Raw genomic sequence first — 27,245 nt, forward strand, 5'->3', positions numbered from 1 at the left:
TTTCCGGAAGGGTGCTACTCTTCCCTCAGGTGATCCCTACCCGCAGCATGTGTGTGTGCGCGTGCACACATGTGCTCGCATACAGACACAAGGAGAAGGCTCAATACAAGCTCTTCTTTGCACTTTTAATATGTTAACCTCTCAGCAGCAAGTTTATTCTTGCCTGCAGAAAGAATAATCCTTACTAAGGACTAAGAAGAGAACTGTTCTCCCATGATGCACTAAACCAAGACACCAGTATCCACTTAGTCAGTAGGCACTGTGTTCCTTGAACCTGTAAACAGTAGACAGGAAATTGCTGATAAACATTTGGGTGACTCTCAACCATGGGAATCCCTCAGAAGGACTGGTCCCCCTAGGAGATGCCTCAAGCGTGGAACAAACCTGTTCTAGGTTAGGCTAAAAAACCTCCCACACTAGATCACTTGAACTTACCAAGAAACATGAGTTGGCCCACCCAGACTGCCCCAGAACCTTGAGCAGGATGGAGGCAAAAGCCCAGGGTGTGAGGAGGAGGCAACTCTTTCCTCTCTTTGTTTTACACACACTGGGGCCGTCTTCCTGGAACATCCCTTCGTACCCCTAACTGCCTGGCAATCTCCCCCTCATCCTTCAGGCACAAGTGTCAGGCAGGCACAAATGGCTTTTCCCATACTTCTCCCACTTCACCCATCCTGTTTGAAGCCCACAGTTTTCATAGCAGCATTTACCTCAAAGGCACAGCCATGTTTTAGGCCTCTTTGTGGGTTCCCCATCACCTGACACAGAGCTTATTTACTGAACAAATGCATAAGGCTCCCTGGAGAGGGGTTCAGAAGAAAAACCTTCTTCACCCAAAGGTAGTAGTAACTACCTTGAGACTCTTGGGTCAAAGCCTCACTCTTCTCTGAAAAATGAGAGTTGGAGTATCTTTTCTTTACTCCTTACAATTCTAGAAAGACCAAGAATTAATGCATTTAGTCAGCAAGTATTAAACCTGTGTTGGGCTAGTCTCAATGGTCCCTCAGGAAATAGAACACATAGCCCCTGCTCCCATGGAATACACAGTCAGATTGGGGGCACACCTTCCCCCTGTTTACAAGAGTGCAGGCAGATAAAACCCCTTATACTGTTCCCATTTTATGGATGAAGAAACAGGCTATAAAGGAATAAGTGTTTTACTCATAGTCAATTAGAAAGTCACAGAGGCAGGATTCCAAGCTAGATCCTGTAACTCCTACCCTCTCCTCAACACAGATTCTCATCTCAGCCTCTTTCTGGAAGGGTGCTGCTTCCTGTAGAAGAACATGTACAAAGAATACAGACCCAGGAGTTAATGGGGTAGATGTGGTGTAGTGGAGTTAATTGAAAAGAGTTATTGCGGGTGAGTTTTAAGATGGTCCAATAGAGACAGACATGGAAACAGACATAGCCAGGAGAAGGCATTCTGGCAAGGGCAGAACACAAGCAAAGCAGGTGCTGGCACTGCTTGTGGAGAGACAGAAGAGCCTGGTTGGAGCTTGCAGAGATGGGACTGGCCAGGGAAGGGAGCTGAGCTGCCCGTGCAAAGGGCGCTGACACCATCTCGAGCACAAGAAGAGTGGTCAGGACAAAGTCAGAGCACAGGGGCTACTGAAGCCATGTGTTGAAGCCTGAGTGAGTCAGACTGTAGCTACAGAAGAAACTTTTGTTGGGGAAGTGAGAGTATGAGGAGGTGCTGGGGCAACAGAGAGCCAGGAGGAGAGCTGGCTCCTTTCTCTAAGCTCTTGAAGCACCAGCACCAGCTCAGGCTCCAGAGTCAGCCTGGAGTCAAAGCCCAGGGTCTTCATTTATTTACCCATGTAACCCTGAGGTACCTGTTTTGCACTTATTTCCTCATCTGTAAAATGGGAATTGGCTTTCCTGCCATACTTACCTCATGCAGTCATAGCAAGGCTGAAATAAAATTGTGTCAACGGAAGTTCTTTATAGATGTGAAGTGCTAGCAGAGTGAGTTGTGCACTTGCTGGTCCACAGTGACTAGAGAGCACCAGCACCTATAGCCACACCCCATATGGGCCCATCCAGGTCTCTGTCTGTCCCATCCTCTACACTGGCAGGTCAGGACCCTCAAGGTTCCCAGCCTTGGTCCTCAGTCACCCTGCTAACTGCACATACTAGGGCCCACCTTCTCCAGTCCTTCCTAGGTGCTTCCATTTTTCATTCTGTCAGACTCCATCTGCTTGGCCGTTTTTCTCTTCAGATTTATTAGAAATATCTGAAGTTGTAATTGTTTAATGGTTGGCATTTTGCCTGTTTCATAGGGTGCCTAGATCAAGCCCCCTCCAGACTCATGCCCTGGGCCTGGCAGAATGGCCCAGGGACAGCTGTGCAGTGGAGTCTGCCTAGCATTATAAAGAGCTCTCTCCCAGGTGCATTATTAGAAAAGAAGGGGAAAAGATGGCCCCAGGCATAATTCAATTCCACATTTTCTGTGGCATTTTTGTACTGCACAGCCAAGCAGTGTTCAGTTCTCGGTGGGCTGGGATTTTAACCTGAAATTTTAAACCAACATCGGACACTCAGGTACATGATACCTGGGGAGCCCCGTTTCCTCCTGGTCATCTGAGTGATGCCTGGGTACTTCTGCCTCCCCAAATACTCCATGAACCTGAACCCAGTTCATACACAGCTTCTTCCCAACCTAGATTCTCAGTTTAGCCAACTTTTGGAAGAACACAGTTTCTCTCAGGTGACTACTCTCTTACCTTCTCTCCAACACACATATCCACACATAGTGCTCACAGAAGTCTAACCTTGCCATTTTAATACCTCCACTTCCCCAATTACCCCCACTCCTATCTCCTTGTATCTGTCAAGATACCAGGTACTCCCCCTCGACTAGGCTTGGACTTCTCCTTCTTCATCCTCAGCATTCAGGTACCTATGAGGTCTGGATTCCTAGCCAATCCTTCCACAGAACCTGGGCCACTTAAATTAGAGATATGGATTCTAGCCCAGGGGAGAGGTTGGACTGTCTTCCCAAGTGCCTTTTAGGATTCTCAGGGAGCATATCCTGGGCAGGCAGAAGTAACTGGTCTGATGTCTATGAGGTTGCAGTTTCCATCTGTTTCTACTGAGGCCAGAACTAGAGAGAAAGTACTCTATGTAGCAACATTAGAGGCTGAGGTGAAAAAGACCACAAGCATGGGGCTGAACTCCTGAGACGGGTATTCCAGAGAATCTGACCCCACCTATGGCTACTCATGTTCATTCCTGTCTCTCCACCTCTGTTATGCTCGCCACCTTTGCCTCCCCAAATCCTGCCCGGGCTCCATGACTCATCAGCAGTCCCACCTCTTCCAAAGAGCCTTTCCTGACCCCTGCAGACGCTTCTTTGAAACCCAACTACATAATATAGCATTTAGGATCTTAGCACCTCAATATTGACAGACACATATCTAAGATTGTCAACTCTTTCTCAATTGACTAGGTTTCCAGGCCTTGACCTCTGACACATATCCCTTTGCTAATCTCTCCCTGGCACTCTGGGGACCAGACCAGACATACTGTTCCTTCTGTGGACTGACCTTGACATTGCACAGTGCTCTGTCCCCTTCCTGCTCCTGCCTGTCATGTTTCCATTAATGCAACCCAAATTGGTACTTTTTAAAGCAGCCATATGTGATTTAAAAAAAAAAAAAAAACAGGTTTAGAGAGAGAAGCAACTCTACCACCTAGGTGTGTGACTTGGTCACGTCTCTTTATCTGTTGCCTCAATTTCTTGTTTACTATAATGGAGTTGAGAATGATACTTTTCTCTCAGGGTGTTTGTGTGAATCTGGAGTAAATACGTTTTTGGAAGATTTTCCAGTTGTGCCTAGCATACAGCATGTTCAATAAGTGATTCTTCCTCTTATGGTTCTTGCCTTGCTCCACCCTCTGCTCTTACACTTGAGCGAAGCTTCTGAGCCTGATTCTCCCACTCTGTAGTTGAGCACTTAGTTTCCTCATCTCGAATGCGTAGCCCTTGATTATATACTTCCTCTTGAAGAGGAGAGGTCAGGTGTCGCTGCAGCAGAATTGAGCCCCCAAGGGGCTCAACCTAGTACACATGTGTCCCACTCCCCATTCAGCCCCTCCCACTGGAGGCCGTGGTTAGTAGAGATACTAACCAAGTGCCGTTGCACTTCTGTGTCCTGAGCTCCACACTACCCTTGATTGGCTTCCAGAAAATTCACTTGGCTGTGTTTCCTCTTCCTGATCCAGACAGTTGACCAGACCTTGGTTTCCCCAAATGAGAAAGAGTCCAGAGCTGAAACCCCAGATCCCCAAGGCCCTGCCATAGGCTTCTGCCTCTCATATTTGCATCAGAGGCAGGCCCACACTCCCACCGTGGTGAATAGATGAGTAACCAGCGAGAGCTAAAGTTCCTCTCAAATTCTCCTTCACCAGTCCCCCACCCCCTTCACCTCCATTCACCATCCACCCGCCTTTCAGTTTCCCTGGCAACACTGAGTGCTCATCCTGGAAAACTTTATCCGAAATCTGCTCTGGGCAGCTTTCCAAATCCATGCTAACCTGATTAGGTGTCTCTAGGGGCCTTGCCAGCTAATCAGATTAGGCAGCACTAATGGTAGTGAGGACTTTGAGTGGGCGCAGAGCAGTAAAACATATTGTATACTTAGTGATAATTATCCTGCCTTTTGTGTCATTGATTTATCTGCCTCCCTCCCTGTCCCCCCTGTCTTGTGTGTTTGGCTGTAGCAATCCGGAGGAAGGAGAATGGCTGGTACGATGAAGAACACCCTCTGGTCTTCCTCTTCTTGGGATCATCTGGAATAGGTAATTGGGAGCAGATCAGCCAGTGGGGAAGGAGAGCTGAGGGAGTGTCCAGCCCAGGCCCAATAGCCCCAGCTTCTGTGGGCCAGGGTCACACAACCCAACTCTAATTCAACTCCCAGTTCCAAAAACAACTGCCTCCAAATCACAGAGCCACCAAGAAAGAGGACTCCATTTTTTTTTTTTTTTTAATCATCTGTTATGAACAGCTTGAATTATGCACCCCACTCTGGAAGCTATACAAGGACTGATCCACCTAGAGGACCAGGCCATTCAGGGCCCATTAGCCCTGCTCCAGCCTGAGGCTCCCCTTTAGGAACAACTGAAACACCTCCGCTGCCCAGCACATCAACCGTGTTCAGTGCAGCCTAATTTTAGGAAGCCAAAGAAAGCTCCTGATGACCAGCACAGTGCCATGTACATATGAGAATTGGTTGCAGTAAAATAGGCTGGGTATTTTTCTAACCAGCCAGGCTAGACTATCAGAGGCATTCTCACCCCCTCACTGCCCACCTACACAGACCCCCCTCTCCTCCACCACCACCTTCCACCATTGTCTTGATGGGGAATTTCATGGTTTATTTGCTGCCTCTTCCCTTCCCAACATCTTCATGGGCCTAGCTCTCCCTCAGTTGTAGAGTCTCAAAAGGTTACCACCACCTGACCATTATACCATAGAACTTGGTTTCTATACTTGACCATGAATTCTAAAGGATTTACCATTATACCAAATGGCCCTTCAGAGCCACCACTTCGGTATTGTCTTTGCTTCTTTATGTTACAAAGAAAGGCTCCGAAGCTGATGAGAGGCACTCTTCATTTCCTCCAGCCTCTATTTGGCATGTGGTTCCAGGGCCTGGCCAAATGGCAGGACCGTGGGTGTTGAGACAGACGCAGGGCAGTGAGCCAGGAGGTCAGAACGCTCCTAGGAGAAGTGAGGTTTGTGCTGGGCTTCAAAGGACAAGTTGGCTCTGGATTATGAGTCAGCCACCTACTCTTAGGATGCTGCACAGAGAAAAGGCCTCAGTCCTCATTCACAGAAAAGTCAAGATGCAGTGCAGACTTTGATTCTGGTCCAGCCTCACCACTAATTCCCTAGATGACTTAAGGGGAGTCACTGACCCTCTCTGAACCTCCACGTTCCCATCATAAAATATATTCTTTCCAGTGTTTGTGCATTTCCAAGATTCTTTCATTCCATCAGGTAGTCATCTGGTCCTAACCCAACTCCTCTTCCTTCTTTCTAACTAGGAAAAACAGAGCTGGCTAAGCAGACAGCCAAATATATGCACAAAGATGCCAAAAAGGTAAGGGCTGGGACCTACACCTGATCTGCAGGCCATAGAGACCTTGCCATTCTTTCTATCCCCAAGAATCTGAGGCTCTGTGAATCTGGCAATAGCCAGTCAAAAAGATGGGCATTGGCCCAGGAAGCAGGCCTCAGCTCTGTTCCCAACTTGGCCACCAATTGCTCCAGGAATTTGAGCAAGTTTTCCAACTTCTTGGTGCCTCAGTTTCTTCATCTATGAAATAGGAAGAATAATTCTTACCCTGCCTGACTCTTGGGGCTCTTGGGAAAACCAAGTGAGATTCATACATACAACATTTTCAAGTATCTACCCTGTGCCAGGTGTTGTACTAGATGCTGCTAATACAGCATTTATTAAAACACTCTCCCTACCCTGAGGAGCTCAAGCTGGAGAGGAAAAAGCTTTAGAAACCTACTGTTGCTGTCCAATGCAGTCAAAGCTGTGCTAGAGAGTCTCAGGGGCCGTGGGAGAAAACAAGTAGAAATAAGAGGATCCTTATTGCTTCTCTCCACCCTGCATGAGCTTTTAAATATGGAGTCTTATGCCTTAAACTTGAGGTGCTCATAGTTCTGCTTTCTCCGTGGCTCAGAGCTCTGGATTCTCCACAGGAGAGGGCCTTCCTCATCCCATATTTGTTCACACTAGGGCTTTCCAAGACCTGCTCGGTTTGACTTTCTAGGCTGACAGGAAATGCTTTCATGCAGAGGGAGCAATCTTCAGAGAGAATGCAGAAGCAGTTCACCAAAAGCCAAATGTTCTCCTACCAGCCTTCCTGGTGTTGAGACTAAGGTCCTCCTGCTCACTGCTGGAGGTTGCCTGACACCCCAGATGCTCTTGCTTAGTTTCTATGGAAAGTCTCTCTAGATGAGGCAGTGAGGAGTTACATAGGACCCTGCCAGCCAGGTGGCCCCAGCAGCACAGAGTCCTGGACTCCTGTTCCACTTCTGGCCTACCTGCCCTCTTGTCACCTCCCTGACAGCCTGGTAGCCACGGGAACAAGGTAGCTCAGACTATGTCCTCCTGAGCCTCCTTCTGCCTAATAACTTACTGAAGGCTCTTAAGCCTCCCTGACTCTGCCTGTAGCTATGCTCTGCCTCAACCAGACCCAGAGCAGACCCACTTGACAGACAGGCAGGCAGGCAGGCAGGCAAGTAAGTGCATGGCTTGCTAATACGCTCCAATCCAAATAGCATTTTTAAGACAATTCATCAGGTTGGCAGCGATTGAAACAATTAGCACTCTGGAAAGGGCAATAAACTAGCAAGACTATTAGAGAAGATGCAGTTACGGGCAGGAACCACCTGATTAGGGATGAAGAATTCTGAGTGGTTTAATTTTAATACTGTCAGAAAGGTTAATATTTAATTACAAATTATAATCTCCTTATCCAAGCCGTCTTAATATGTCTTCATACACAGTAGAAGTAGAAGGAAAGTATCTGCTGACTCGCTGGTGTAGAAGAGAAGGGGCTTGTTAAAAGACTGATGATGCAAGTGATTTTTTAGGTGGTGTGTTTGGGTGGGAGACAGATTTACACTAGTGCAGGGTGTCCTGAAGGCGTGTTGATGGCCTCCTTCAATACATGCCTCACCCAGAAGGAGGAAGTAACACCATCATCCCTTGGGGGCAGTGGACTATGGTGCACAGAGCTCCAGAGCCACCCATTCCTTGCCTCAACTTCCAGTTTCACTTTCTGCCAGCCCTAGGAAGGTTACTTTACCCTTTGAAGTTTCAGCTCTCTTGCCTCAAGGTCAAGTTATCTAGTCCTGTATCTCAGGTTGTTGTGAGCATCCAATGGGACAATATGAATTGCAGCTAGCTCAGGCTCTAGCACACAAGTGCACACCCTCTTGACTTGTATTTATCACTTCATACTTTCCACCGCAGGACGTCATCTCTCTTATTTGATCCTATGAGGAAGCTAGCCTAGGTGCTAAATTAGACCCACTTTTCAGATGAGAAAACTGAAGCCCTACAGCATTAAGAAGCTTGTCCAAGGCCACTTGTCAGAGGAAGAAGTAAAACAAGGATCCAGTCTGTCAACTCCTCTCTCAATACTATTCTCCGCTGCTCTGGAGGCTAGGTTATAAACTTTTGTTTTTTTGTCAGTTTGTCTCCATTTCATATTGAGGGATGAGACACATGAGAAGACTGATAAAACTATCTGTGTATTTTATTTTTGAATCATAAGTAATGCTTCTATAAAACTCCTACCTGTACCAGCCCTGTGGGCAAACCTATTACAGAACCTGTGTTTAGCATAGACATTTTCTGGCCATGTGACAGGTATGTTTGAGAACTGCCTTCAAAATCCAAGAGAGTCCTGGATTGTAAGCTGTCTAACCAGTGTACCTGCTGCCTCCAGGACCCAAGGAGTGACATATGAAAGTGTCATGTACAGAGCCCAGGGTAAAATAGGCTGTTAGCAAATGGGAGCTCCCTTTCATTTGCCTCCCAAGGTGGCTGATGAACTGAAATGAGCACTGGCCTGGGTGTCCAGTGCCTTGAATTCTAGTTCTGGCTTTCTGATTCTTAGTTTCCTCATTTATAAAGAGACACCAATACCTCTGGATCTTGCTGCCTCACAAGGCATTCTTTGCACATTTATATAATTTTTTTTTTTTGGCAGATATACCTGCGAGCTTATTTTTTCCTCTCATTAGCCTCTGTACTATTTCTCCCAAATTCAGCAGCTTTGTTGACTTTCATTACCAGAGTTAATAATCCTTGAGAAAGAACCTTAATGGTGTTCTGTGAGCTCATCACAAGGTAGGGTGGTGGAACCCAAAAAACTTGCATTTATAGTGGTGGTATGATGAAGGGATTAAGAGCAAGTATATGAGTCCAGCTGCCTGGGTTCAAATCCCAACTCTACCCTACTACATAGAGTTGGCCAGAACCTCTGTTCACATATTTTCTTGTCTGTAAAATGGGTTCAATAATGATGCTGAACTCATTGGATTGTTATGAAGGTTAAATGAGAAAATGATGTAAAATGTTAGACACCATTCTTGGCTCACAGTAATCAAATCAGTACGTGCTGGATGTTACTATTGTTGTTGCCTCACTTTGTAAGATCACGTGAAACCAAAAAGATTCCAGCCAAGAAAATCAAGCCCAAAGACTTGTTCAAAGTTACATAGCAATCACTAGAAGAACTAGAGTGAGAACCCAGGTCACTTGACAGAAGTAAGCAATAAAGTCTATACTCCCTGTATCAGGGGACATTGACTGACATGTGGGCACAAAGCTCAGAACCCTTCAAATGAAGATTGGCAAGAGCCCAGCTGTTTGGCAGAGGGGGAAATGTGAGGCAGTGGAGCATAATGGCTAAGGGCACAGACTTGGAGCCAGATTGCCAAACTTGGGTGACCTTGGGCCATAGATTAAAGTTACTTTAATCTGTGACTTTGTTTTTTCATCTGTTAAGTGGGGATGATAATAGGACTTACCACATAGACTTGTACATGTTCTAATCCTTTTATAGCTTGCATAGAATATTGCCAGGCAGCTGGTAAGCACCCAGTGAATGTCAGCTATTATCAGCAAGAGACTCATCTGTGGCTTCCAGCCCATTGCTTCCTCTAGGCAGCACTCTCAGCTTCCCCATGGCCATCCTCCCACCCTTCCTGAAGCCTGTGTGTTTCTTGTCTGGGCTGTGTAGGGACCCTCTGGAAATGTTTGCTGGCTCATCATGCCGCATGCGTTCTGATAGCAGTGCTTACCCCCACATGGCCTAATAACTTCTCTAAGCCCTTTCCCACCTCAGGGTAGGTCCTTTCCTCAGGTCCCTGGTGTGGCAGGGAGAGGAGTCAAGAGCTTTGTGTTACACCAAAGAAACTGCAGTTCAAAAAGGGGAGGCAGCATGTCCAAAGCCATAGAGACAGTGGTGGAACTGGGACTGGAAGCTGAGCCCCTAGCTGCCAGCCCAGGGCTCTTCCTACCACCCTGTACCTCAGGTACAGAGTGACAGGACAGAGAAGGAACTAAAAATACATCACTGAGTGAATTTCTGACCAGCGGCCAAGCTAGAATATGGCCCTGGATTTCCGACGTGGCTACCTGCCTCTGAGGGTCTTGGCACCCTGTCATCCCCAGCTCTCAGAAGAATCAGTATTCAGTGAGTGCTGTCTCTTAGATGGAGCTGGGGGGACTGTGGGGAACCCTGGTCTGAGTGGATAGAAAGGGTACCTGCGAATGCCCTCATAACTGCCTAAATCAGTCAGTTCTTCAAGAAAAGAAGTGGGCACTCCGCGGGTGATAACTCTTCCAATCACACACTACAAGGTATTCTCTTCCCTGGGGCTAATCATGGCCCTCACCCCAGGGGGCCATTTCCTTGGAATCACTCCTAAGCCTAGCAGAAGAGAGAGAAGGGCTGCAAGCTACATTATGGGTATCTTTTAATGAAGTGAAGAAATGGAAATAAATAAAAAGATATATTCATTTTAAAGAAAAGTAAACTGAAACAAAGGGGTGCCCACCCCACACAGACTTGCAAAGTTGAGTGGCACAGTGGAGCCATCTGGGTATTTGTTGCTCCCATCCATCTCATCACGATCCGCGCTGATTGTAACTGACTCTGTCCATGTCGGCCTACCAGCCCCACCCAGTGGGATGCTCCCCAAGGACAGAGACCAAGACTTGTTCACTGTGGTAACCCCAGCACACACAGGATACCTTCAGGAAATGCGGGATGGATGGGTGGGTGGGTGGACGAGTGGACAGATGAATGGATGGATGACGTGTTAATTAGACCGGTAGAAGCCTGCCTGAAAGAAGAGACATCCTGAGTCAGATCTAGTAGGGTAGGGACATGGTTTGGCTTTATTAAGGAAAAGAATGAGGGAATCGTGGGGGAGTAGTCAGAAAAGGGGGGGGGGAAGGAGCCAGAAAAATTATCATGAAAATGAAATAGAAGATCTTGGGTTGGTGTGGTCTGAAATCCTAGTGGATAGCTGAGGTGCTGCCCTCCTTGGCCCTTTCCTTTACCTTCCTGCCTCCAAATGGATGTGGTTTCTGCTTGTTTCCACACAGGGCTTCATCCGGCTGGACATGTCTGAGTTCCAGGAGCGACATGAGGTGAGTGAGAGTCCTTGGTGAAGTGTCAATCAACATGACTGCTTTAGTGTTTTATATGACTTGTCATTTAGGCCTCAGATAATTCCAGCAGACTTGGGATTTGTCCTTGGGGGCACATGTGTGCAGCAGGGTAACTGATGTTTTGCATGTCACTTGCTCTGACAAATAAACATAAAGAATAAACATAGAGAAGATCTATTTGCCTTCCCATCATGGCAGGATTCCTGCCACACCAGGAGAGAGACAGCTGGCCATCCTTGTTGAAAAGGTAATCTTAATGGTGTATAAAGCCATCTTCCCACACACAGCCCATATTGTAAACTAAAAGCACAGAAAGGCCCTCCTAGCATGTTTCTTTCCTTCCACCAGGTGGCCAAGTTTATCGGGTCCCCACCAGGCTATGTTGGCCATGAGGAGGGTGGCCAGCTGACCAAGAAGTTGAAGCAGTGCCCCAATGCCGTGGTGCTCTTCGATGAAGTGGACAAGGCCCATCCGGATGTGCTCACCATCATGCTGCAGCTGTTTGATGAGGTGAAAGCCTGGGCCATGATGGAGCAGGGGGACACCTGGAGGTACTGGGGGCTGTGAACAGCAGGAACCAGTGGCCCAGAGGCCTGTCTGATCATTCCTCAACTTGCTGCTCCCCCATGTGTATGTTCAGTCATTTAGCAGGTTGGAGCAGGGCCCAGGCAGGCACTCAAGGAAAGACCAGCACTGCCCACAACTTGAAATTTCATGGCTGCCAGGCTACCTTCTAGAGAGACAGAGTAGGGCAGAGGTGCCATGAGAGAGAGAGACCTGCATTTTTAGTTCCAGCTCCACTCCTGAGTGGCTTGTGGCCTTGTCAAGTCACTGTCCATCTCTAGGCATCAGGGGCCTCATGTGACAAACAAGGAGGCTCAATCAGGTAAGCTCCTAGAAACTTCTGGCTCAAACAGCTCTTGTTCCTCCCTGTGTGTCAAACATTGTCTCCACCAGTTCTTTAAGGTGCTAATAGTGTTGCTGCTATTGCTGAAATGGTAATACTCTGCCTCATGGAGCACTTTCCTTCTGAGGAGCTCCAGGCTCCTCACAAACTACACAGGCCTCCCCACTAGTAGCGGTGAGCTCTAGATGGGGAGATTTCACTTTTATTCAGTACATTCTAAATACTAGACCTGTGCTAAAGACTTTACAGACATTATTGCTAATCATCACAGTAGCCAGGAAAGAAATTATCTCATTTTTTTATAGATGAAGAAACTAAGGTTCAGAGAGATTATAAATGATATAATGAGAGCTACTATGTAAGGAGCCAAGATTGAGACTGGCCAGTTAGCTCAGTTGGTTAGAGCATGACGCTGATAACACCAGCGTCCAAGGTTTGATCCCTTTACTGGCTGGCTGCCAAAAAAAAAAGTAAGTCAAGATTGGACTACAGATATATCTGTTCTCATAGTCCCAGTCCTCCCCCTCCATACCACTACTCACTTTGTGCCAGGGGAGGGATTGCTTATGACCATGGGAGAGGACGACCTCCACTTTTCCAGGGGCCCTTCTCTGCCAAAAGAACACTAAGACCCAAGATGCAGGATCTATATTAGCCATGACCTGACCAGATGTAGTCCAGCCCACCTTTCTCCTTAGCCCCCTCCAGCCCTGGGAAAATGGGAAAGTGCTTTGTTTCCCATGTCACGTGAGGCATAGGGAGGGACTCCCCATACCAAACAACACATCAGGTACCAAGCCAGGAAGACCCAGATCCAGATCTCCCCCCCAGCTGCCCACTGCCTTCCCCCCTGGCCCAGCATCCTTGGCCCTGCCCCAGTTTTGTTGCTGTCTTCCTTGCCTCTCAGCTGCTCCCTGCCCCCTGAGCCTCCTGCTGAGGACTAAGAGGTCATGTATTCAGAAGTCACATATTCAGTTACTCACACATGTATTCTGTTCCAGCCTCTTGGTGGATTCTGGTGCACAGCTATGGGCCAGACCCAAACCTACCCTCTATGAGCTCTCTGCCTACTAGACAGTGGAAAGGAGATGCAGTAGTAGTTGGCATCTGTGCACTTCCTGTGCCATGCACTGTTCTAAGAAATGTACCTGTATCAACTCCTTTAATCTTACCAACAACCCTCTGAAGATAGTTAATATTACTGCTTCCATTTAACAGATGTGGACACTGAAGTAAAGTATGATTAAGTAATTCACCTGTGGTCTCACAGGTGGGAAGGGGAGTCAAGGATTCAATCCAGTTCCAGAGCCTGCAGCTTACATGACTCCCATGCAGCTAGGGCCAAAAGAGAGAGGTCAGTCTGCAGTGAAGCACTCAAAGGAAGGGAGAGGCCAGCTCAGGGAGGAGGGCATAGCAGCCTGCTGGACCTCTGGCATCCCTGGAGAGGTACTTGTGATGGCATTCTTGGCCCAGGAAAAGGGAGGCAGCTGTTGTCTTAAGTACAACCAGCCCTACTTGGAAGATGCTTACAACCCCTGCGTAAGCCTGTCTACTTCTCCTCTGCCACTTCATTCTGCCGAATGCCTGTTAGGGAATTGATAATAATTCCTTAGTGCAGCCCCACTCTCCCCATCCTACTACAGTTTCTGATGCTCCTGGTTCCGTTGAACAAAGCTGTCACCCAAGTTCACTTAGCCAGATTTATGCACATATGCTGCTTGAGGGCAGGACTGTGTCTTGTTCACTCCAGCCATTCCCAGAGCTCACAAAATCAGGGAAATGCTCTGTTGATTAACTTAATTCAACAGTAATTCAGCAAACCTTCAGGATGAGTGTTTGCTAGGTGATCAGAGTGGAGAAGGGCTGGCAGTAGGAACCTAAGGTGCAAAAGCACAGGGGCAAGGAACAGCCTGGTCTATTCAGAGAACTACAGCCATTCAGCCTTGCTCTGAGAACAGTGGTGTGAATGAGTTGGGTAAGGTAGATGGCCAGTTAAAATGCCAGACAAAGGAGTATGGCTTTCTCTGGTTGATAGTAAGGCGCCTTTGAAATAGACTTGGTCAGAGTTTGCTTTACAAAGATCCTGTAGGCAGCTGTGTAGAGAATGGACCAGAAGGGAGAAGGGGACCCAGCGAGGAGACTGTTGGAGGGTCCAAGGCAGAGCTGGGGAGGCTGGATCTAAAGTAAGGACCGTGGGCTTGAGAGAACTATTAGAAGGTTGACTGTGAGGAGAGAGGGAGGAGCCAAGGATGACCAGAGGCCAGATTTCTGGGCCTGGGTGACTGGGCGGCTGTGGTGGCCATCAGCTGAAGCGGGGAGCCCAGGGGGATAAGCGGCAGATTGGCGAGGAAGGTGAGGCAGTGAGGTTTGGGGTTGTTGAAAGTGAGGTGCCTGAGGGCCAGCCAGCTGGAAGATGTCTGAGAGACCATTCATCATTTTTTTGGGTCTGGAGCTTAGGAAAGGTCCAACTGCAAATAGCAGTTCAGGAACCATTCGGCAAAGAGCAGGTAACAGAAGCCACAGGAAGGGATGAGATCTCTCACCTAGGGAGAATATGTATGGGAGAGAGCTAAAAACAGAGGCTTGGTAGAAAAACAGAACAAACAAAAAATGGCCCTGGGACCAATCAGGGGATAGTCAAAGAGGGAATCAAACCACAAGAATACGACTCATTTGTTTATTCATGAAGCACTGTGTGGGGCAGAGGGGACACAAACAAACTAGACACAGTCCCTGCCTCTGTATTATATACCAGTGGGGAAGACGGGCAGCTAAAAAGCAGTTTGGGGGCTGGCCCATGGCTCACTCGGGAGAGCATGGTGCTGACAACACCAAGTCAAGGGTTAAGATCCCTTTACCCGTCACCTTTTTAAAGAAAAATAAAAAGCAGTTCGGTCCCCTGTGGTAGGTGTTGCACTAGGGATAAGTAACAATATCAGCAGTTGTAAGGGCACCTCACTCAGTCTGGAGGTGTGAGAGAAGTCCTCCGTCCACACCCAGCCCAGTTCTCCCAAGCCTGGGCCCAGAAAAGCAAGAACCCTAGTGCTCTCACCAAAACACCAAGCAGGATTAATGCTGGCCACTTCTAGGTGACCCCAGAGCCTACAGCCCAGAGCAAAAGTCATAGGAAGACACTGGCCACTGGGGAGCCCACCCTCCGCCCTCCCTTAGAGGGAGACATGAGGCAGTGGGAGAGCAGCCCCGTAACCCTGGGGTGAGCATTCGAGCTCCACCCAGGATAGGGTGGTGGTAGGAGGTGGAACAGAGAGAACGTCTTTTTTGGGACACATCTTTATTGCCAAGGAAACTGAGGAGAAGGAGACATGAGCACTGAAGGTCACCCTTTGGATCAATCATGCCCCACACCTGCTCCCCTCGCCCACCTAGGACCCATCCTCACACCCAATTATGAGCAGAGTTTTGATCTCTTCGAATGAAATTGCTGCTGGGTTATTGCTCTGGCCGGCACAGCAGCGTGTGAACTCAGTCCTCAGGGATGAGCTCTGCGAGGTAAGCGTGGAACACACACAGTGTGGTATGTGTGTACTTGGGCACATCACACACACACACACACACACACACACACACATTTTGGGCACATCTCACACACACACACACACCTGGTCTCCCACACTAGAATTGCGCACACACACACACACACACACACACACCTGGTCTCCCACACTAGAATTGCCCTCAGTGGATTCTGTTGTATCAGAACCCATAAGCAGGGGTGAGAGTGAAAAACTGATGGCAAAAGCTCAAGAACATCCACTTGCATCCTTGCCTCCCCTTTTCCCACCCCAAGGCAGGGACAGGAGAGTGACCAACTCCAGGACGTGGATTGCCAACCCCCCCCCTTTTTATTTTTTAAAGATGACAGGTAAGGGGATCTTAACCCTTGACTTGGTGTTGTCAGCACCACACTCTCCCAAGTGAGCTAACCAGCCATCCCTATATAGGGATCTGAACCCGTGGCCTTGGTGTTATCAGCACCACACTCTCCCAAGTGAGCCATGGGCCGGTCCCCACCAGGCCCCGTTTGAATAGACCCTTTTGCAACTAACAGAGGGCTGTGCCAAGGGCCAGTGTAAAGCAAGCCTAGCTGGCACACAGTATGTGCTCAATTGATGCACATTTCTTCCCCCTTTCTCCTAAGAGGCAGGGTTGGCTTTGCCATTGCACTGGCTTTACAAGCAAGAGCTGACCCTGAGCAAGGTCCATGCCAACAGGGAAAGCAAAAAGCTTGCAGAGGATGGTTACTGGCTGAGGCAGGGGCAGGGCCCATCATCACTGGCTTACACAGGAGCCAACAGGCTAAGGTCAGTGATTTGTTCCCAGAGCCATGTTCTCCAGCTTGGCAGGAGCTATGTATGCTCTGTCTGCTTCCCAGAGGAAATCTCAGGCAGGTCTCCCTTTCCCTAGTACCTGTCCCAGTTGCTTCTCTCTGGTGAGGATCAAAGGAGGCTTATAGAATTTGCTAGAATTCTGAAAAATTTTATAGGGGGAAAGAAAAGAACACAAGGCCTCACTTATCCAGCACCATTGGTATGACCTCTATAGCCTTGTGCAGAGGGAAGGGCATGGCTGTGGGGTCAGACAGTTTGAGTCTCAGCTCTACTTTATTCTAGCTGTGAGACTTTGAACAAGTTACTTAACTTCTCTGAGCCTCAGTTTCTTTGTAGGAGTCATAACTGCACCTATCTCCGAGGGTGGTATGGGGATGCAGCTGCTTAGCAAGCAGGTATTGAACACCTCTTCTGTGCCAGACACTACTCTAGGACACAGTGATGAACAAGACCCAGGCTCTGCCTTCGCGCAGCGGCTTTCTAGCAGATGGAGTGAGACAGTGCGTGGAAAGCACTAAGCAGAACACCTGTAATCAAAGTAGAAGTGGCCTATCAGTGTTCACCATTGTCTCTCCATCACTTTCAGTGAGTTCTTGATCATTGCTTTTGTTGTAAATGACCGCAAACTGCTGTTGAACAGTGATACCCTTGAGGTTTGCTGAGTGGGTGGAGCTCTGTACCCTTCAACTGATTGGCCCAGAATGCAATACTTTTATAATTCTTCTGTCTCTTCCCTCTGCTTTTTTGCTCCTTTTCTCTTTCTTTGGTGCATCTGTCCAGTATAGATGCCTTCTTCTAAGTCACTTCTAGAAAGAGCTAAAGATTCCAAGGAAACTTCCCAAGTGGGTTAAAGGAGGAACTTTATTTTCTATACCTCTCTTTTATGCCAGAGGATGGCTCAAAAGATGTAGAGATTACACCTGTTTCAATTCATTTCATTCATATTGATCCAATAAATATCATTTGCTATCGTAATAACAGCTCTAAACATTTGCACAGCATGGTTTACTAAGGATCTTCCACCAATATGACCACATCTAGCCCTGTAAAATACCCTTCTCTGAACTGTTACAGCAACCTGGGCTTCCCTTTATCATCACAATCAACTTATTTATATGTCATTGCTTGTCTCACTCATTCTCCAGACTGAGCATGTATCAAAGGCTCAGTGAATCCCCAGTGCCCCAACACAGAGCCTAACCCAGAGTGGACCTCCAAGAAAGTGTGTTGGATGGATGGATGGGTAATCAGACTAACTTCTGGACGCAAGGGATATTTTGGTGCCCTGAGAGATGCCAAAGAGCAGGTGCAGTCTCGCCCAGAGGTGCTCTCTTGCAGTAGGTAGAGCAGTTGCAGCCCAGGGCAGTGAGCACTGCAGCCAAGGTGTGAGTCTGGTGCTCTGAGAACCCAGAGGAGGGAGGAGCTTACTGCTGGGGCTGGGAGGAGGCACACAGGGATATGGAGAGGTTTCCTGGAGGAGGTGAGTACTAAGAGTACTAAAGCCTGCCCAGGCTTGTAGCTTCCTGACCGCACAGTCCCTTTCCTTCCCAGGGCCGGCTGACAGATGGGAAAGGGAAGACCATCGACTGCAAGGATGCCATCTTCATCATGACCTCCAATGTGGCCAGCGACGAGATCGCACAGCACGCTCTACAGCTGAGACAGGAAGCTCTGGAGATGAGCCGCAACCGTATCGCTGAAAACCTTGGTATGATGGATGACCTGGGCTGTCTGGGCAAGTTACCAGGCCACCAGCACATCTCCTGGGGGCAAGGATAGGATTGGGGTCCTGGGCCCAGGTGAGGGTCCTGGTAGGCAGCTTTGTCCCGAGCTGAAACTGGGCAGAAACCAGGCCCCACACCAAATAGTGGAGGGAGACATACAAAAGAGACAGTGCTCTGGAATCCTATCTGACTCAGACAAAATCCCATTCCACCCCTACTACACGATTAAAGACACACTAGTAGCCCCACTTCCTCCAGAAAACCCCAAGTCTCTGTGAGGAGGGCTTCAGAGGAATGGGCAGAGCTACGTTAAGTTGAGGGGCCAGAAGATACACACTCAACAAATAGAGATGCTTTGGGGCAGTGAGGGGGCAGCAGATCAGAAACTGTGCAGAAATGGCCTCAGCCTCTTTTACCCAGGGCAGCTTTGTGCGTGGGTGGGCCCTGGAGAGTGGTGAAAAGGATGAGCACATCAGGCAGGAGACTGTCTGCAGCTTTCTGTTCAGGATTGAGCCCTGCAGCCACCTTCCTCCAATCAGAACTCGAGTCTTGATCCTGACTCTTATCTCCTTTCTCCCTCACGCAATTCCACCTGAAGGAACCCCAGGCTTATAGCACATGAGAGCGGGTAGGGCCCCAGAAAGTACTTTGTCAGGTGAGGAGACCAAGCCCAGAGAGCCTTATGCTTGACAGGATCACATAGACGGGGTCAAGACCAGGGCTCTTTTCATGCATCGGGCCAAGGGGCAGACACTCCCCAAAGCTCCCTAAGTGAGGGGAGTAAGCAGGTTATGATTCTCTCTCCACAGGGGATGTCCAGATTAGTGACAAGATCACCATCTCAAAGAACTTCAAGGAGAATGTCATTCGCCCCATCCTGAAAGTAAGAGGTCTTTCTTGGTACTTCCTTCTGGAGCCTCAGGTTGGGGGAGGAGGCCTTAGCCATCCAAAAGATATGGAAGCCCCCATCTTACCCACTGGGGTCCAGTAATTTCCCTTAGCCTCTCTGGGTCACTGAGCTCACCCCACCCCTAACCTGGCCCTGCAGGCTCACTTCCGGAGGGATGAGTTTCTGGGACGGATCAATGAAATCGTCTACTTCCTCCCCTTCTGCCACTCGGAGCTCATCCAACTAGTCAACAAGGAACTGAACTTCTGGGCCAAGAGAGTAAGAGGGGACTGCCCATGGGCGGGGATGGGACATCCACACACTGGAAATCTGAAAAACTGGACTGGGAGCACCCTCTCCCCCAAAAGGTGGAGCACAGTATTGTGGAGCCAGTGGCCCTAGGGGCGCGGTCTCTCACAGTCCTTGGCCTTAGGGCCTTAGGCCAGAGTGCTGAGAGATGGAAAGCACTGGGTCACATGCAGGCATGCTTCTATCTAACCTGTCTCAGGCCAAGCAAAGGCACAACATCACACTGCTCTGGGACCGCGAGGTGGCAGATGTGTTGGTTGACGGCTACAATGTGCACTATGGTGCCCGCTCTATCAAGCATGAGGTGAGCACAGGAGCCTGAGAGAAGTGAGGTGCCCCACACCTCCTTCCCAGGGTCCCCCAGAACCCATCCCTGGGCTCCCAGCCTGTCTCCCTATAGTGTGGTTGCTGGAATTGTCCCTATCCAGAGCACATGCCCCTTCAAAACCAAAAACACAAAATTATTAAGTAAAGCCCCTGTTTGGAGGGTAACCAAGTATGAGCCCTACCAGGAGTGGGGAACCGGGCTGGGAGCCTCAGAAACTGACATCACTAGGCCTTTAGCATGATCTTGCAAGCTGAGTGGTTTTAGTCCCACTTGGCAAATGAGAAAACTGAGGCTTGGAAAAGGTCTCCAGCTTGCCCAAGCAGTAGGTAATAGAGGCTGGTCTCCAGGCTCAGGCCACAGGCTTGAGCCGAGGCCGAGGCAGTGACAACTCCTTCCCCTGCCACCATCTGCAGGTAGAGCGCCGCGTGGTGAACCAGCTGGCAGCAGCCTATGAGCAGGACTTGCTGCCAGGGGGCTGCACTCTGCGCATCACCGTTGAGGACTCGGACAAACAGCTACTCAAGAGCCCTGAACTGCCCCAGGCTGAGAAGCGCCAACCCAAGCTGCGGCTGGAGATCATCGATAAGGACAGCAAGACCCACAAGCTGGATATCCGGGCACCTCTGCACCCTGAGAAGGTGTGCCACACCATCTAGCATCTACCTACCTGCCTTCATGTTTCCACATCATCCAATAAAGGCCCCTTGGCTGTGGCATGTGGCAGCTGACCTATCTTCCGCTCACATGCTCACCCCCTCACAGCCCCTGGAAGACCCCTCCGTAGCCCCAAAGCCTGAAGAAGGAATTTTGCCCTACCCTGGCCCCTATGTTATGGGTCCATAAGCTGCTTACAAGTCTGCAGGAGAGGAGCTGCCTTTTCACTCCCTTCAAGGCAAGGAGGAGGGAGGTCCCTTACCTCTATCCTTCAGCATGATTCCCATACCCTTACAGTTGATGGAACTTTATCATGTTCCCAGGAAGCTCCGAAGTATGGCAGCTGAGAACAGATCTGGCTGGAAGAAGATAGGGACCAGGCTGTGACCTGCTACCTTCTGCTTGCCCTCTAATCAACTCAGTCCCCAGAACGTAACCCCTGAGAGAGGAAGAAGAGTGGAGAGGACCAGGCACAGGCAGTTCTGCAATTTAGTCTATAGCCACCTCTTTCCCATGCCCTAAAATTCTAAGGGGAAGGGCCCATAGAACCTTTCCCCTTTCCACTGCTGTATCATGCCCATTGTTCCTTTCCACCCCATGTTCTGGGAACTGGCTAGACCATGTTTCTCCAGCCTTGGGACTAGGCCAGTGTAGGGCACCTCTAGGAGTGGAGCTGACTGGTTCATTACCCTGCCCTACTCAGACTGGACAGAAGTCCCAGATGACCAAGCAAGCTCAGCTACAGGGGCCTCCTTCAGGAGACTAACAATGTATATACATTGGGAAGCTGTAGGGGGAGAGATTATGGGGTTAGGCTCTGCCCAGATGGCCACGGAGTCTGCTTCAGCCTACATATACTGCTGTCCTAGCTAAGTTAGCCTGGAATAAACAAGCAATGTATTCAGTCTGCATGTTAGTCACTAAGCAGAAGGTCTGGACACTCCTCAGACCCAAGGACATTCCTCAGACCAGCTGTTTCAACCTCAGCTTAGCAGGCCACAGCAAGGCCCAGTGCATCTTTGGGCACCATCTGTTGTAGCCACCACTGATAACCACTCCTTCTACCCTCTACCTGCAGGGCCTTTACAGAACCCTCCTGTGGTGTTAGCCAGTCTCTTTCAGGAAGTAGAGGATGGTGGCAGGAATCAAAGTCCATTGGGCAGTGGAAGAATGACATAACAGTATGGTGGGTATGAGGCAGTCAGAAGCCAGGGCATGGGCTCCAGCAGATGCTCCGCCAATCATCCCTCAGGAACTGTGTTGGCTGCTCCCTACCTCAGTGACTGCAGTTCTTTCTGTTGTTGCTTTTTACTTTTTATTTTGAAATTATTTTAGACTCAGAAAGTTGCAAAAATAGTAGAGTTCCCATATGTTCTTTACCCAGCTTCTCCTAATATTAACATCTTATAAAACTATACTGTAATGATTAAAACTAGGAAATTAATATTAATGCAGTACTACTAACAAGCCTATAGACATTCTAATTTTGCCAGTTTTCCCCCTGATGTTCTTTTCCTGGCCCAGGATCCCACACTGCATCTTGTTGTCAGGTTTCCTTCATCTCCATCAGCCTGTGGCAGTTTCTCCATCTTTCTTTGTCTTTCATGACCTTGACACTTTTGGAGAGTCCAGGCTGGTTAATTATAGAATGTCCCTTAACTTGGGTTTGTCTAATGTTTTTGCACAATCAGATTGAGGGTCTGCATTTTTGGCAAGATTACTGCGGAAGTAATGTTGTGCCCTTCTTAGTGTCTTCGAGCAGGGGGTGATGTTAACTTTGACCACATGGCTAAGGTGATATGTGCCAGGTTTCTCCACTGAGAAATTATAAATTTTCCCTTTGAAATTAATAAGAAAAAAAAGAAATTAATAAGGATCTTCTGGGGAGATGCTTTGAAGCTGTGTAAATGTCTTCTTTATCCTTAGAATTTTGCCTACAGATTTTGGCATCCATCATCAATGGTTCTTGCTTACAATTATTAATGTTGTATTTGCCTAATGATTTTGATTTCTTATTTCATGTATATTTATTAATTGGTATTCTACTGTAAGGAAGAGCCATCCCTTTTCCCCCATTCATTTATTCACATTGATATCAACATGAACTAATGAATATTTGTATTATTCTGTGGGTTATAATCTAATACTAACATAGTTTTAGATTATAATAAATACTAATAGTTGCTCAAATTGGCCCAGATTTGGCCACTGGGAACCCTCTCAAGTTGGCTCCTGTGTTGTTTCAACATTGCCCCCATCATTTTTTGAGCACTTCTTACTTTCCAGCACTACAAGGTGTTCCAGGCTCACTCACATTTTCCCTGTCCCAGCCCTGACATCAGCCACTTCTTTAAGAAGCTGTGGCAGGTGATTTAAATTTTATCCTTTTAATAGATTGTTTTTTAATTAAGCTTTTTAATTGAAATATACAATTGACCCTTGAACAGCATGGGTTTGAACTGCACAGGTCCACTTATACATGGAGTTTTTTCAATAAATATATTGGAAAATTTTTTGGAGATTTGCAACAATTTGAACCTAGAAATATCAAAAAATTTTAAAGTTAGGTATGTCATGAATGCATAAAATATATGTAGATAGTATATATTATCATTTACTACTACCATAAAATATGCACAAATCTATTATAAAAAATTAAAATTTATCAAAAGTTATGCACACACAGACCATGGCACCATTCACCATTGAGAGAAATGTGGAAAACATTTTCTCTTTTCTAGCTTTATCATAAGAACATAGTATATAATACATAAACACTAAAAATATGTTAACTGTTTATGTTACTGGTAAGGCTCCCAGCCAACACTAGGCTATTAGTAGTTAAGTTCTAGGAGAGTCAAAAATTATATGCAGATTTTTGACTACACAGGGTATTGACACCCCTAAGCCCTGCATTGTTCAAGGGCCAATTGTGTATATATATAGAAAAGTGCACAAATCACAAGTATAGAGTTTAATGAATTATTACAAAGTGACCACACACCCCAGTAGCTATCACTCAGCCCAAAATATAAACTGCTTCAGACCATGGGAAAAGATGGAGAGATACTGAATGGATTTTTTTTTTTTTAAGCCAGTGTACTCAATCCCGATAAAGTGATAAAAAGAATACCATAGCTTAATCTCACCTATGACTGTAGATGCAAAAATTCCAAATAAAATCAAATTTGAACTATACACCATAATCACATAAAGTTTATTTCAGCAATACAGGGCTCAGTGTCAGGAAATTTATTAATATGATTAACCACATCAAGAACTTAAATATTATTTAGATGTTTAGAGTAATAGTGTTGGTGTTAATGTTTTTCTTTTTTTTTTTTTAAGATGACCGGTGAGGGAATCTTAACCCTTGGCATGGTGTGTCAGCACCATGCTCACCGAAGTGAGCTAACTGGCCATCCATATATAGGATCCAAACCCAGGGCCTTGGTGTTCTCAGCACCACACTCTCCCGAGTGAGCCACAGGCCGGCCCTGGTGTTAATTTTTTAATTTTTATAATTATACTATGATTATGGAAAAGAATGTCCTTGTTTTTAGAAAATTACACAAGTATTGAGAGGAAACTTTAAATTTAAATTTAAATTAAACTTTAAATTTTTTATATACATAAATACATACCCATACATATATATGAGAGTATTTCAAAAAGTTTGCTGAAAAATAAAATTAAAAGATAATACAAATCTTTCCATGAACTTCTTAAAGTACCCTTATAGGTATGTACACACATACATATATACATACACAGAATGATAAAGCAAAAGTAAAGTATTAACATTTGGGAAATCTGAGGGAAGGGTATACAGGAATTCCTTGTTGTTGCAACTTTTCTGTAAATCTAAAATTATTTTTAAATAAAGTTTTTTAAATGAAAGGAGATGAAACATGATTAAATCAGTATAGGCTGAAATCATTTGGTAAAATTTTGCAGCTTTAAGTACGATTTGATCAAATTAAAGCTCTAAGGAAAATGATTTGAATATGATAGATCATCAGAAACCAATAGCAAACATCATTTTAAATTGTAACTACTAAAACCATACCAAAGTCTGAAAAAGACAGGATTTAATGTTGCTCTGAAGGTTCAGATAAGAGCAATTAGGGAAGAAAATAAATCAGTGTAAATATTGGAAAATAATAAATTATCTTGTTTTGCTGATATATGACTATGTATTTAGAAAATCCAAAAGGCTTATAGTAAAAACCTATTAGCATTAATAAGGAAATTTGTAAGTGACTGAATAAAAGATAAATGTACAAAAATCAGTCACTTTTCTCTGTTCTAGCAATAATCACCTAGAAATAGTAACAGAAGAATTGAAACAAGTAGGTGTGTATATTTGCTCATATATACATAAACTACCTCTGGAAGATTGGGTGATTGAGGGACAGCAACAGGAGGGAAACTTCACTATATTACTTTTTAATACCTTTTTTATTAAGTTTTGAACCATATTAATGTATTGCCTATTCAAAATTACAAAATACTGAAGAATAACAAGAAAATTATATTGAATGGCATAAGACAAGATTGGACAAGTGAAAAGCTTTGTTCTTGGAGAAGATGACTTAATTAACATCATTAAAATGTTGATTCTTAGTATATAATTAAATGCAAACCTAATGAGGCTCAACAGCATTTTTAATTGAATAAAGTTAACTAAAGTCATGTTGCACTACTATGTCCAGAGGTGATGCCTTGTGGACCTACTGTTTTCTGGGTCTAGGCTCTCAGGTGGTAAAACATTACTAATCCTGTCACAACCCTGTCTTGATAGTACACAAACTATAGGGAATAAATTTAACTATCATCAACATGCTCTAAATACTATTATGAGAGAAAAGAGAGAAGAATTATTGCTGTAACTGGAGTGTAGAGGCTGTGTGGGTGTGGAGAAGAGGAGAAAGTGGTGGAAAATGAAGCTAGAGAGGCAAGTTTCCTGATTTCAAAGAGCCTTAAATGCCATGCTAAGGGAATGAAATGGCCAGATTTGTGTCCTTAAAAGATCCTCTTATTGCATTGTGTGAAATGACTTGGGATGACTTCTGACCAATATACAGAAAATGGAGTAGTTCCAGGCAAACTCCTTTCCCACCTCAAACAGAAATATTGAATTTGTGTAACAAAACAAGTTTAATGCACAAGTAGACTTGAAACTGGGAAATCCCTATGTGCCAGAAATGATTGGGAACCTAAAGTTCAGAGGGTGAGTGAAAGTGGAGGTCAAGGAGTTCGTGGAGACTTGGTGCCAGATGTAGGCCTAATGGCTGGATGCTAGGGCTTCAGCAATGAGGCAAGAGTCTCAAAAGACCACCCCCTTGTGAAATGAAGACTAGAAAAACACTGCTCGTTGACCTGAGAATCAGCAGAGAAGTGCAAGAAAGTCACCACTCAGGAATGTAAGTAGAGAGCTAAGAAGAAACTCACACTTTTGCTTTGTCCAAATTTACAATACTAAAATACTGGGACATTAAGCTAAAATAACAAAAAGGTGGTCCCGGACTAGTGAAACCTATATAGTGAACCTAGGATCCCAAAGAAGCAAACGCAAAACCGTTCTGTAAGATTATTCCCATAATCCAGTTTTCATAAAGGAACCTATGGAAAAACAAATATTTTGAAAATGATCTTAAAGGAAAACTTACACCTCAAAAGGAGAAATAAACTACCATGAAGGAAAGTCAGCAGATGCAACAAATGGGAGAATTTGCACTCCAAGAATTGTAGGTAATGGAAGAATAAAATAATCTCAATTTAAGTATGTTTAAAATGTTCAGAGAAATGAAAAGACTGGAAACCATAAGGCAAGAAAGGACAGTATGGAAAAAATAATACGTGGATTTGAAAAAGAACCTTCATTCTGGGTGGTTTCCTTAAATTTATTTCCATGTTTTTTATATTTATATTTTTTGTATTTATTTTTCCAGTGTCCTAATTGATGTAGGTATCAGATACTAGGACTAATAACAATTCATACTCTTAAAGAATAAAGATTTACCACTTTGCCCCCGGCAGGAGAGGCTGCCTCATTTACAGGCAACAGCTTTGAAGTGTGGAGCAGGAAAAGAACTGATTCTTAGCTGCAAAAGCGAGTCTTGAAACAGGGAACACGGCGCCAGGGCTGCTGTGGATGCAGCCAGGATCCCGGAGGCTGGGGCCGCACTGAAGGTGGCCAGCTGCCCTATTCAGGATCCGAGGTTTCAGGCCGGCATTAAAGAAGATTCCTGGGAGCGCCCGAGCGGCGCCGCGACTGAACAGCCCGAGGCGGCAGCGCCGAGAACACGGAAGGCAACAAACCAGAGACAGAGCGAGCGCCCGACCTGGCACAGCACTGTGAGTGATCCCTGGCCCACGCGGCTCCCGCCTGCACCACCAGGCCACTCACTGCCCCGGTGCTGCCTCCATTTTCCCAGGTGCGGGCAGCTCCGCCCTGCTCGGCCATCACTGAGCCCATTTGCTTGGCCTGGCGCGGGGCTTTCCGGACCCTGCGGGCGGCCTCCTCTCCCACTCCCTCCGCGGTTCTCTGGCGGGGCTGGGGGTGTGGGGCGTCCCGACCAGTGTTGGGAGGGCTAGAAAGTACGGGCGGGCCGACTGTCACTCCACCACACCCTGGACTCCGGCCCCGGTAAACTTCATGTTACTGGGAGGCAGATAACATCTCTGCGACCACCAGTTTGGAAAAAAGCCTAACGAATTTCTGGTTGGGAATAGTGTGGTAGGAGAGTTCCCAGGTCCGCTTGAACCTGCCGGAGAGCAGGCTGCAGGCAGGCACTAGACTCGGTTTATACCGGGGGGATACAAAGGTGAACAAGACCCGAGAAAGATCTACACAGTGCTACAAAGGC

At 46.7% G+C, this 27,245-nt stretch overlaps 1 protein-coding gene across 1 annotated transcript in view; it reads left to right on the top strand.

Annotated features, from left to right (window-relative positions):
• Positions 1–25,068, top strand: part of CLPB (ClpB family mitochondrial disaggregase) — a 160,228-nt gene extending 135,160 nt beyond the window's left edge. Inside the window, exons 8-16 of the mRNA XM_063093871.1 lie at positions 4,726–4,803; positions 6,052–6,107; positions 11,148–11,192; positions 11,562–11,723; positions 18,021–18,177; positions 19,003–19,076; positions 19,242–19,361; positions 19,591–19,695; positions 20,133–25,068. Of these exons, the coding sequence (XP_062949941.1) occupies positions 4,726–4,803; positions 6,052–6,107; positions 11,148–11,192; positions 11,562–11,723; positions 18,021–18,177; positions 19,003–19,076; positions 19,242–19,361; positions 19,591–19,695; positions 20,133–20,375 (1,040 nt within the window). The 3' untranslated portion in view covers positions 20,376–25,068. The remainder of the gene's footprint in view (positions 1–4,725; positions 4,804–6,051; positions 6,108–11,147; positions 11,193–11,561; positions 11,724–18,020; positions 18,178–19,002; positions 19,077–19,241; positions 19,362–19,590; positions 19,696–20,132) is intronic.
• Positions 25,069–27,245: the final 2,177 nt, after the last annotated feature.

This window comes from Cynocephalus volans, chromosome 4, assembly GCF_027409185.1.
Source record: "Cynocephalus volans isolate mCynVol1 chromosome 4, mCynVol1.pri, whole genome shotgun sequence".
NCBI lineage: Eukaryota > Metazoa > Chordata > Mammalia > Dermoptera > Cynocephalidae > Cynocephalus > Cynocephalus volans.